Source organism: Panthera leo, chromosome D3, assembly GCF_018350215.1.
Source record: "Panthera leo isolate Ple1 chromosome D3, P.leo_Ple1_pat1.1, whole genome shotgun sequence".
NCBI lineage: Eukaryota > Metazoa > Chordata > Mammalia > Carnivora > Felidae > Panthera > Panthera leo.
The window spans coordinates 76954073-76966537 of record NC_056690.1 but is presented as its reverse complement, the minus strand read 5'-3'; the positions used below and the strand labels follow the sequence as shown (position 1 = coordinate 76966537).

Here is a 12465-nt window from a genome sequence, read left to right as displayed (position 1 = left end):
ACAAGGCAAGAGGGAGGAATCAATAGTTTTCAGGAAAGTGAGCTTTTTGGGCAAATAAAATTGAAACTGATTTTGAAAAGGAGAGAAAGTGCCATTAATTCATCAAGGAAAGTCACGGAATCATCAGATTGAGGCGGATCCCCTCTCCAAGGATATCACAGCTGATTATTCTGGTTTTGGGGGACGCCTGTACTAAAACCATCCCAGAAAGCATGCGCTTGTCAAGCTTCTGATCAACCAGCCCATTCTATGTGCACCACAAACTGAGTCTGCCGTGTTGATTATTCACTTAACCAGTGTACTCATGAACCTGTTCTGTTACCATTAAAGACTAAAACCCAGGCAACAATACCCTTTGTAGTAAAAATATACACGACACGGTAGATACCATGACTGCAAAAACTCTAAGTACGATCTTTTTTCCCTTTAATTTCGTAGAAAAGTATTAATGCCAAAAAAATAATCAAGGATTTGTATTACTAAAAACAAAAACAAAAACAAAAACAAAAAACCACACTGGATAAGGTCAGACAAGTTGAACATACTAAAACCACAAAACATTTTCTCCTCCAAAAGGAGAAATAGATTTACAAAAAAAATTGTAACGTAAACGCCAAATGTCTCTCGAGGCAGTCCTGGTCTGCCTTCCAGTTTGCACGTTCATTTTTATTTTTGTCCCATATTGGGAAACACAGGACATCCTTCCATATTTGCTGCTAGTTCTAAACACTGCAGTAGAGGGGGGAGCAGACTGTAGCCAGTTCAGTAGTCAGCAGAGCTGCGTTTAACAGAGAAAAGTACAGGCGCTTTGTGGGTTAAGAGCTTAGGCCATTAGTGATGAGAAAAACCACGCCCTGCAAACCGGGAAGAGTTCTTCCTGTTCCAAGGGATTCCTGTGTGACTGGAGCACAGTGCTGGGAACTCAGTAAGTTTAAAAGAAAAAAAAGAAACGAATTATTAATACGCTTTTGATTAAGTGGTAAGCACATCAGAAGTGGTATTAATTTGGGTGGAAAAGCAAAGCAATGAAGTTTTCAGCATTTCAGAGACTAACAGAGCTCTTTGTATTCGGAATCCACTCTCCTTGGGCAATTTGCTAGGAAATCATCCGGTCTCTCGTGTGCATAGAGAACCGATTTACACAGGAAAAACTCTTCCTCAGTAGCCCAGATGATTTCAAACACAAGCCCCAAGGGCCAACCGGATGGCTGGCAAGGGGCGTGGGTTACCGGTGGTAGATGAGCTTGCTCGGCAACGGTGTCCGTCACGCTGCAGGACCGCAACCTTGAGGACGGTTCTCTTTGCTGAAGGGGGGAAAGGACACGAAGCGTCGTGAAAACACAGGCCCAGAAACAAGTTTCGTTGGTTTAAAAACTAAGTCACGCGAGCCTATTGAGTGTTCTTTCATGTGAGAAGATGATTCGGTGAGACACCGTCTCTTCTGGGCCATGAGAATAATCCCTCAAGCAGTCGGGTGGGTAATCTTATGTGTCATTACGAGTGTTTGCAGCAGACAGAAATTCTGACTGGTCCTTAGGAGGAAGTAACAGCAAAAGTAGGAAAAAGAGGCCAAAACAGGACAGGGGACTCAAAAGGCCAGGGTAACACTCTACTGCTTCTTTAAGAAATGGCAGTAGGGGTGCCCGGGGGGCTCAGTCGGTTAAGCACCCGACTTCGGCTCAGGTCGTGATCTCACAGTTTGTGGGTTTGAGCCCCGTGTTAAGCTCTGTGCTGACAGCTCGGAGCCTGGAGACTACTTTGGATTCTGTGTCTCCCTCCCTCTCTGCCCTTTCCAGGCTCACGGACTCTCTCTCTCTCAAAAATAAATAAACATTAAAAAAATTTTTTTTTAAATAAAAAAAGGGGGGTGGCACCTGGGTGGCTCGGTCGGTTAAGCTTCTGACTTTGGCCTGGGCCATGATCTCACGATTCGTGAGTTCGAGCCCTGCGTGGGGCTTGGTGCTGACAGCTCGGAGCCTGAAGCCTGCTTCCAGATTGCGTGTCTCCCTCTCTCTCTGCCCCTCCCCTGCTCATGCTTTCTCTCTGTCTCTCGAAAATAAATAGATGTTATAAAAAAAACTGGCACTAGAGGGGCGCCTGGGTGGCTCAGTTGGTTAAGCACCCTGCTTTGGCTCAGGTCATGACCTCATGGCTCGTGGATTGGAGCCCTGCATCGAGCTTTCTTCTGTCAGTGTGGAGCCTACTTTGGATCCTCTGTCCCCTTCTGTCTCTGCCCCTACTCTGCTCATGCTTTCTCTCTCTCTCCAAAATAAACATTAAAAGGGGCGCCTGGGTGGCTCAGCCGGTTAAACATCCAACTTCAGCTCAGGTCATGGTCTCACGGTCCGTGAGTTCGAGCCCTGCGTCGGGCTCTGTGCTGACAGCTCGGAGCCTGGAGCCCGCTTCGGATTCTGTGTCTCCCTCTCTCTCTGCCCCTCCCCCGCTCATGCGCTGTCTCTCTCCAAAATAAATAAAAACAAAAAATAAATAAATGAATAAATAAATAAAACTAAAAAAAATGGCAACAGGAAGCTAGCAGTCTTGCGTTTTGCTCTGGGATGCAACCTTGGGGCAAACTCTAGTGTGATGTGAATAGAGGAAAAAATACTGATATAGATCGTTCTTAAACATTACTATTGACAAAGGATCAGTTGGAATCTAAGGCCAAAAAACTCAAATGTGGTCTCGTGCTACTTCCGAAGGGTCAGTTACAATTTTAGCTTCTGAATCGAGTTGAAGTCGTACAGAACAGGAATGAGGGAAAATAGCGAGGTTCCTCTAAAACATCTAGTGTGCGATGTATAGTGTTCCTCTCACTCGTTTGTATTCGTCTTTTTCGAAAAACAGCCAAGAGACCCCATCATAGAATGGCAGTGGGTTACACAAAGGCCAAGTATCTAAGTGGCAGCAGATTCGTCCATGGGATAAGTCTGTAGGTACTCGTTTTTAATACTTCAGTACTCACTTTAATGATAAGCAAAAGGGGGTAAGGTCAAAGAAAGACTCTGTGACAGCGACAGGGGCCTATTCAGGCCCTTCCACAATGGTTAGGTTAGCACGAAGGGTTCCTTCTTTAGTAAAAGTTCATGCTACTGTCCTTGAATACAGGGTGATCCTGACAAGCGAAACTGAAAAAGAGTCTCGTGTTCTCTTTCCAAGACATTCTCACTGAACAGCTGAATCAGACGCAACACCATCTTAAAATAATACGGACTCTTGCACTTGGATCTTAAAGATATTGTGTGCAAGTTCAGTGATTAAATGCAGGTGGTCCCTATACAAAGAACTAGAGATGCTCACTTAATACTCATGCTGAAGAAAACGAGGAGTTTTTTTGGTAGGCTACAGGTGTGCATCTGCTTAGGTGTTTGCATTGCTTACGACATTCCACTGGTTTTCAATACACGGCTTCATTGCTTATGTTGTTTCCACAGCGACAGTTTTCACCAATTCAAATATCCCACATATAGCATTTTTCCCTGCCCTTTTAGTATGAGATTTTCATCTCAGTGGTCTGTCTCTTTCTGCAGAACATTTACAAAATTTTAATATAAAACCACATTAACCAAGTAATCACTGCAACTCACATAATACGGGCCAATGGTAAAAACACCATAACCGACAGAGTAACGATCTTGTGAGCGCTTACTTGCTTTTACATCAGATGTAGTCCTCTTATCCGTGCACATTCAATACGGTTGTAATAATCACTATTTTTCTAGGATGCCATTTTCTGTGCAGTGACCACTGTCATTTACCGTTATACATCTTTAAGTTCAATTTCTCGAGAAACATGGAGAGTTGCATTTGTTCTCAACTCTATTCACAGGCAGGTATTTTTCTATGGACTTTTCATGCCCTTCCACGATGTGTTATCAAACATGGAGGTCTTCATGCTCACTGTGCTGCTTCTCACTGGGGCTTAGCCCTATCTGAACTTCCTAGGAAGAGGCTCCCTGATGGTTAAGAACCCAAGTTCAAATGTTATCCTGAGGTCCGTGCCTCAGCTGCATGAGCTTTCTTAAGGATTCGTACTCTGGGACTTAGGGGACGTCTTCCGTCTCCCATCCTAACTCTGTCTTGGATGGGTCCCTTAAACTTCATCTGCGAAGTGAGAACGATAAAGTGGGCAGCAGGGTACTTAAGAGAACTAATTAAGAGGCCCGATGTCTCCCAGGTCCCCCTGTGAAATAACCACCTTTGTGATGGAGGCACTATTTACGAGCCTCTGGCTGGGAAAAGAAATTCAAGGTTAAAGGTAATATTAACAGAAATGAACTCTTCTTGAGTTCTTTACAAATCAAGAAAGATTCTCACCTGCTTGGACTAATTCTGTCCCCTGAGGAAGGGGGAACTTTGGAAAAGGTCACAGTTCTCTGGGAGCTGGAAGGACCTTGGTCATTATTTGCATACAAGAGTCTCTTAAAACGACAAGAAGTGATAAAATATTTGCTCAACTTCTCATTCAAACAAGACCATTACTTACGATCAAAGAACCAAACTGCTCCCCATTGGAGTCTGGAGTGATCTGAAGCCTTCTGCTCAGCTCCTCAGACAGCTCCTGAGGGCTGGTCCGGGACACTGGAGAGGACGGCGGAGGGGGCAGTGACAGACTGAGGGAGTCTCCAGTGATGTTCACTTCCTCGGAAATGGTCTCCCAAGGCTATCAAGGAACAAGATGCTGGGGTAAATGGTAGGAGCGTGGGATCCTCTCGTCACCTTGCCAACAACCACCACCACCGTGATAACTATAATTAACATTTACTGAGTATTTAAGGCGCACACAATCTTCTAATAACCCTGAGGAACATGTGACTACTACCCTAATTGACAGGTGAGGAAACCGAGGCACAGAGAGTCACCTGTCAAAGAGAACAGAGCTAGGAAGTGGCAGGGTCAGGAGTGGATCCAAGGGAGCCTGGTTCTAGGGGCTGTGGTCTTAACCCCTTTAAAACACCACCTCTCTGAGTGGTGACTTACTTCTAGTACTGGTTACTACATGGGTGGGTTAAAAATGTTCTCAGAAATTCATGGATGACTTCCATGGATTTTCTTTTACTGTAAGTGCTGAGGAGTCACTGTAAGAGCAGCAGAAATGCTATAAGCTGTAATTAAACAGTGGTATTAAGTAACTTTTAGTGAACTCATTATGGCATCATTGATTTTGCTCTTCCAGTATTGATCACTGCAATATTTTTATGAATGATCTTCATAAAACACTGTCTAAACAGAATGGATTTCTACTAAGTAAACACAGTTGTTAAGACTGCACAGAAGTAATTGCTCCACAACTGGTAACTGCTAATTTGTTGTTCAATTCATAATTCCCCCCCCCCCCCCGCCCCGTAATTTACCACAAACATTTAAGGGGAAAAATAGTAAACGTTTCTGAATTCACCCAAATTCCTATTTTCCCGGCAATAAATCTCTTTCACAATGTCAAAACTCCTTAGAAGTATTTGGTACCCAAACGTCATTTAATTGCTCACCTATGACAACCACATTGCCACTCACTAAGATACAGTTAGACTCTGGGGGCAGGTAAATAATAAGGTGAAAATGTCTTCTGTTTTTTTTTTTTTTTTTAACGTTTATTTATTCTCAAGAAAGAGAGAGACAGAGCATGAATCCGGGAGCATCAGTGAGAGAGGGAGACAGAGAATCCGAAACAGGCTCCAGGCTCCGGGCCGTCAGCCCAGAGCCCGACGCGGGGCTCGAACTCACGGACCGCGAGATCGCGACCCGAGCGGAAGTCAGACGCCGAACTGACTGAGCCACCCAGACGCCCCCGTAAGGTGAAAATATCTTCAGATTTCCAATGTGTTCTAGAAATAACGTCAGTCCCTTCTGTAACAAACGGGTACACGTATTCATCAAACTTGACTTTTCCATGCACTTCCTAAATTGATATCCCAACGGTCGTCAGTTGGCTGTGAGGCCACCATCTTGAATTTTTAGACAGCATTTACCGTGAGAACATATCAGGACACAGAATCCACGTGGAGCCCACGGGAAGGAGGAGCTGCGGAGGGCAGAGGGTGCGTGGGGACGTCTTACCTCTGGGCCGTCTCCGCCCTCGCTGGGCTCCGGCTCCAGGTCCTCACTGATGTGTCTGCGCGAGCGGAAGCGTCGGTGCGCGGCCTCCTGGTTGATCTGCCTGATGTTGCTGTCCGACTCGGAGGCCACATCCCTGGGAGCATGGGGCGAGGGGGAGAGAGAGACGGGACAGCCGGTGTGGGTATCTGGCGCCTTCCGCCACAGTCCCGCGCTCGCCAGAGGCCTCCCACCCACTAAAACGCGGCCGCCGTCGCGCCCGACACGGACCACTCGCTGGCCGTTACGTGTGGGAATTCGCCCAACACGAACTGGTGGGAGGATAGTTCTGGGTTCATCTCAGTCAAGGAGACAGCGCGTTTAAATGCATCAGCACAACGTTTTGAGTATTTCAGGCAAATAGCACAAAGTGTACTTTAGTGTTTAAGAAATCACAGCCCTCTGGGGCGCCCGGGTGGCTCAGTCGGTAAGAGTCTGACTTCGGCTCAGGTCATGATCTCACGGTTCATGGGTTCAAGCCTCACGTCAGGCTCTGGGCTGACAGCTCAGAGCCTGGAGCCTCCTTCAGATTCTGCGTGTCCCTCTTTTTCTGCCCCTTCCCCGCTCGCTTGCTCTCTCTCTCTCTCAAAAAAAAAAAAAAAAGAGAAGAAAAGAAATCACAGCCCTCCATCTTTTTGCTCTAGTGAGAAGGCAGGCTTCTCAAAGGACAGGTGACTGACTTGGGGCCAGTCAGTGGTGGCCCCTCTAAGAGTCCAGCAATGACGAGGCGGCAACTTTAGGTTGGTAACGATTGGCCAAGGAGCAGAAATAGTACAAACTCAAAGCCGGGATCTGGAGAGAAGTGTTCCTGACCCAACATGAAATTTTTAACATGAATTTTTTTTTAGCTGTGCGGATCTCATTTTGACAGAATCTCAGGATCATTCAGGATGACACTGTATTTCTCCCCATTAAACCACTGTAAAAAATTCACTCAGACATCAAGTGATCATTTCCCAAATCAAGTGGGATGTGAAGAACACAGCAACTTTTGTGTGTGTGTGTGTGTGTCATGTATCTCTCTTAATTCAGGATCTGAAAACATCAATTCAATCTTGAAAACTGCTGCAGTAAATTACAGGCAATCATCGTTTGGGAGAAATACTACTTGCCGGCTTTTAGAGTCGAAGTTTAAATGTCAAAATGTTTTGCGAAGAAAAATCAGACCCTTTCAATAAGACACCATATTCGGTTAACAGAAATGATGCTGCAAGTTAACATTTCAAAATATTTAAAAATGTTATTTCAGACTAATCAAAACATAGTATTAATCAAGGGCCCTCCTTATAGATTCTTCCTATAAAACATGGTTTTTTTTTTAAATTTTTTTTTAATGTTTTTATTTATTTTTGAGACAGAGAGAGACAGAGCATGAGCAGGGAAGGGGCAGAGAGAGAAGGAGACACAGAATCGGAAGCAGGCTCCAGGCTCTGAGCCATCAGCACAGAGCCCGATGCGGGACTCAAACTCACAGACTGTGAGATCATGACCTGAGCCGAAGTCGGACGGACGTTCAACCGACTGAGCCACCCCAGCGCCCCTAAAACACGGGTTTTAAAACATTCTAATCTCTCAAACTTCTGCTACACGCCAACAGAAAGCCTGCTGGCCCCCGTAATAGTAAATAGTTTGTGACTAGCAGCATTGTGTGCAAATAAATAGGGTACTCTTTATTGCCCCTTTCTGAGACAGTTTGAATATTTCCAACAAACACCTTTACATTTCTAACTTCTGGTAAACGCAGGTTAGCTTTCATGTAATCCACATTAGAATGATAATTACTTCTTAAAATCTGAGTCAGCGAAGTTTTGCTATTATCTGTGTACCTAATACATAAACTTTGGAACTCTCACAGAAATAACAATCTTGCGTATTTTCTAATTTTATTAAACTATAACTAGACTAAAAAATAGTACCTTGAGATACCTTCAGAGAAACTGACAAAACTATGGCTACAGAGATGACGATTAACACTAAGGGGCACAGAAGGATACTGATCCTTTTCTGAAACCACTGGAACAAAATGATAGAAACTGACACTTTGTCGGATAGGTGAGAGAATGGAATGTCGCATTTGTGATTTTGTGTTGCCACGGGTCTTTTTTGTTGTTGTTAATTTTTTTTAAGTTTATTTTTGAGAGAGAGACAGAGCACGCGAGAGCGGGGGAGGGGCAGAGAGAAAGGGAGACCCAGAATGCGAAGTAGGTTCCAGGCTCTGAGCTGTCGGCACAGAGTCCGAGGTGGGGCTCGAACCCACGAACTGTGAGATCATGACCTGAGTCGAAGTCGTATGCTCAACCGACCGAGCCACCCGGGTGCCCCGCCACAGGTCATTTTTATAGGACATTCAATTCTTCAGCACACAACGATTATGAAAAGTTAAGTTATTACAGAACAGAGAAATAGTTAGGAGGAAAATGACCAGAATGAAATTCTTTATGAAATATGTAAAATATTTTAGTAGTGTCTAAGAAGGCCAAGGAAACTTGATATCATCCTTTCCCTTTTTATTAAGGATGGAAGCAATTTCCCTTCCTAATGACTGGCCTTAAAATATTTTATATACATCTATGAAAGACTTTCATCAGAATTTTAAATCTTCACTTGAAATATCATACATTCAGTTAGCATTTACTCAGTCAACGCTGAGTGACTAATGTTTGCATGCTGCGTGCCAGGGCCTAATACATACTTGAAGTGTTCCAGGGACTTCTGAAAGGTTAAGAGGAAATAAGGTTTCATTATTACCACGTCTGCATTTTGTATCCCTTAGAAGTATATAAAATTCCTTATTCTGGAAGGACTTACTTTAAAAAGTGGGGGAGGGGCATTTAAAATCAATTATGCAAATCTCCCTTATGCCACATGCTCATATAATTAGTAATCAGCGTGAACCAGACACAACTAAATAGCATAGAGAGGTTACCTCTGATTTTGCAATTCCAACCCTGGGCTTTAATGGTCTTCACTGATGAAGTGAAAATAGTCACATAAGGGAGGCCTGCGTGTCATTAAGCAACTGAATGAGCTGAAACTAGAAACAGTCACTAATGGGAAGATGAACATTTAAAAATATTTCTGAGCTGACAGATTAAAGTAGAAAATTATTTTACTGGGGGCAAGAAAATATTTTAGGAAATAGTTATCTTAATTTTCTTCAGTCATTAATTTCATCTATCTATATTCTTCACTTGATTTAAAAAAAATTTTTTTTTTAACGTTTATTTATTTTTGAGACAGAGACAGAGCATGAACGGGGGAGGGTCACAGAGAGAAGGAGACACAGAATCTGAAACAGGCTCCAGGCTCTGAGCTGTCAGCGCAGAGCCCAACGCGGGGCTCGAACCCACGGACCGTGAGATCATGACCTGAGCCGAAGTCGGACGCTTAACCGACTGAGCCACCCAGGTGCCCCTAAAAAAAAATTTTTTTTAATGTTTATTTATTTTTGAAACAGAGACACAGAGCACGAGTGGGGAAGGGACAGAGAGCAAGGGAGACACAGAATCTGAAGCAGGTTCCAGGCTCCCAGCTGTCAGCACAGAGCCCAACACGGGGCTTGAACTCTCGAGCTGTGAGATCATGACTTGAGCCAAAGTCGGATGCCCAACTGACTGAGCCATCCAGGCGCCCCTTCACTTGATTTTCATGGGCAATATGCAAGTGGCTAAAGACAGGATAAACCATCAATTTGTCAGGTTCAGTGTCAATTAAGATCAGTGTGTCAGATCACTGACACTCACCTACATTATGGACATTAGTACACACTAATGTGACGATGAGCCCAGTTACTGAAATGTGATTAAATTGTTGCTGAGACAGAAGATGTACAAAGTATTTTCCAAGAGAGGTAAGAGAGTTAAGTGTTTTGAGTCTCTAAAGCGCATCTTCATTTACAGCCTTAATTCCGTTCCTTCACCATGTTTCTAAAATTGTGGGTTATGGAGTAAAAACCTTTCCGTTTACATTTAAACAGGGTCAGGACAATTCTAAAATCAGGGGTGCTTTAAAAAGCTGCCCTCAGACTTGAGAGTGCGGGGATCACTCTGTGGTCAGCCTTCCACCCTTCAGTTCCGTATCCAGCCTCGCCGGTTCCCCAAACCGTGCGCCTATCATCACTTTGAGAAGCGATTCACTTGTAGTCATTCATTCCGTCACAAGGTACTTTTTTGCTGAGCTCCTACTCTGTGCCAGGCGCTAGGGCTAGATCTGTGAGTAAGAGAACATAGTCCGTGCTCACACAGGCCGCCAGAGTATTACGTGCTCCCTGCTACCACAGGGGAAGCAGAGGTCCTTCACTGAGAGCTGAACAGAAGCGCGGTTCTCCCAGAGGAAGGTAGAGGCAGCCACAGGAAAGGGGACGTTCTAGTTTTGTTTCGGTGGTTGGGCAGGGGGGCATCGGGGCATCCACGGGGCCAAGAAGAGAGAGTGATCAGGAAGCAGCTGTGAACGGTCCAGCCACTTAATACACCGTAGGCTTAGGACTGTGGGTGGGGAATCTGGCAAGGGACAGGGCGGAGAAGGACCTTGTAAGGACAGCCGGAGGGCAACGAACTGTCAGTGAGGTTATTCAGGGGGTTGAAGTCTAGAGCACAAGCCTAGGGAACTGGGTAACACATGAGTCGCAAGGACAGTCTTAATTCTTTCCTTCAGCACACGGCCATCACTTCTCTCATTTCCTCAGATACAGCCTTTTAATGCTTTTTTAAAAAAAAACCACATTTTATTTATTTACTTTTGGGAAAGAGAGGCGGGGGAGGGACAGGGGGAGAGAGTCTTAAGCAGGCTCCATATGCGGCACAGAGCCTGCCTCGGGGCTCGATCTCACAACCTGAGGCAAAATCAAGAGATGGGTGCTTAACCAGCTGAGCCACCCAGGTGTCCCTAACAGGCACTTCTTAATATCAATTTCCCCCCAAAAGACTGTGGCAGTATTCTGTAAAAACTGAATTACGAAAATAATTAAGTTTGAATCAAAGCAATACTTTAGGGGGCGCCTGGGTGGCTCAACCAGTTGAGCATCCGACTTCGGCTCAGGTCATGATCTCACAGTTCATGAGTTCGAGCCCCAAGTCGGGCTCTGTGCTGACAGCTCAGAGCCTGGTGCCTGCTTGGGATTCTGTGTCTCCCTCTCTCTCTGCCCCTCCCCCGCTCACACTCTGTCTCTCTCAAAAAATAAACATTAAAAAAAAACAAACCATAATACTTGGCGAAATAAAGTTAAGGAGAAAGAACCTCAAACTCTCAAGACCGTTCGGGTGGGATGAAGAGGTTACTATGGAAACTAATTCTTCTTCCTTATCTAACTTTTCTCAGGATTTCTAGAAGACATGCCCACTGGAAAAGAGGCACTCCCCGGGCCCCACCTGAGCTCTGCCGACGTCCTTCCTGGTTCAGCCTCTTTGGCATAGCTGCCTCACTCATAGGGACAGTCATGCCACTGACCCCTCCCTAAACTACATGTGAACCTGAACTTGGATTAAGGGCTGCATTTTTCCCATGTCGTTCTGGACAACTGATGAGCCAGCACTGCACAAATGATCTCTTTTGTTTTGGGTTAGTTCTTTGGGCCAATGCCCCCACGGTAGTGTGTTTACAAAAACAATATGAAGTGTTGTCTCAGAAGTTTCCTCATTAGGGTTTCACAACTCTGGAAGGTAAGAAAGCAAGTATTTCCATTTATCCCAAAATAACAGACTTCAGTCTGCATGATTATTAATGAAGGTGAACTTTTTTCCATATATGCACTGGCCATTAGTATTTCTTTCTTTGCGGGCTGTTAGCGGTCACTTTGCTACAGTCGTAGGACACTCTGATCCCCACAGGGTGTTATGTGTTCAATAATGTTTAGCAAAGGAAGATAATGGTGCCTTGCTTAGGGTATTGCTACCAAGATTCTTGATTCAAGACTCCTGACCATTTACAGTAACCAATGTTACCTGGCGGCGGGGCAGGGGGTGTGGAGAGGGTCCAAGTTTTTTTTTTTTTTTTTTTAAAAACATTTACAAATACCAAGAGTAGTCAAGTGGGTTCAAATGGTTTCACAACAGCTATGTTCAGTAATCAAAGGAAAACAGTAGAAAATAAAAAAATAAAAGAACGAAACCATTTCCATTTAGATTTCTCTGGGGGGTACAAAATTACAACAAAGAAGAGTTCATGATCATCTGGATGTGTGGATATTTACGCTGTCCTGTGAATAATGAGCCGGGTCCAAAGCCGACCAAGTACATCTGAGCTTCAACGGAACCCACCTGGGGGCTTAGGAAGGACCGGCTATTCACGGATGCAGATCAGACAAGCTTTCTCTCCAACTCAAAACCTGGACTAGATTTCTTGGCTACCTCCCCCACCCTCAGTCGTAAACAGAAT

The 12465-nt window shown here is 44.7% G+C and overlaps 1 protein-coding gene across 4 annotated transcripts in view; it reads right to left on the bottom strand.

Annotated features, from left to right (window-relative positions):
- Positions 1 to 12465, bottom strand: part of NEDD4L (NEDD4 like E3 ubiquitin protein ligase) — a 338017-nt gene that overhangs the window by 57180 nt on the left and 268372 nt on the right. For all 4 annotated transcript variants that reach the window (XM_042910374.1, XM_042910373.1, XM_042910376.1 and 1 more), the window contains 3 exons: positions 6058 to 6190; positions 4487 to 4663; positions 1230 to 1304 (listed from right to left, as the gene is read on the bottom strand). In XM_042910374.1, the coding sequence (XP_042766308.1) occupies positions 1230 to 1304; positions 4487 to 4663; positions 6058 to 6190 (385 nt within the window). The remainder of the gene's footprint in view (positions 1 to 1229; positions 1305 to 4486; positions 4664 to 6057; positions 6191 to 12465) is intronic.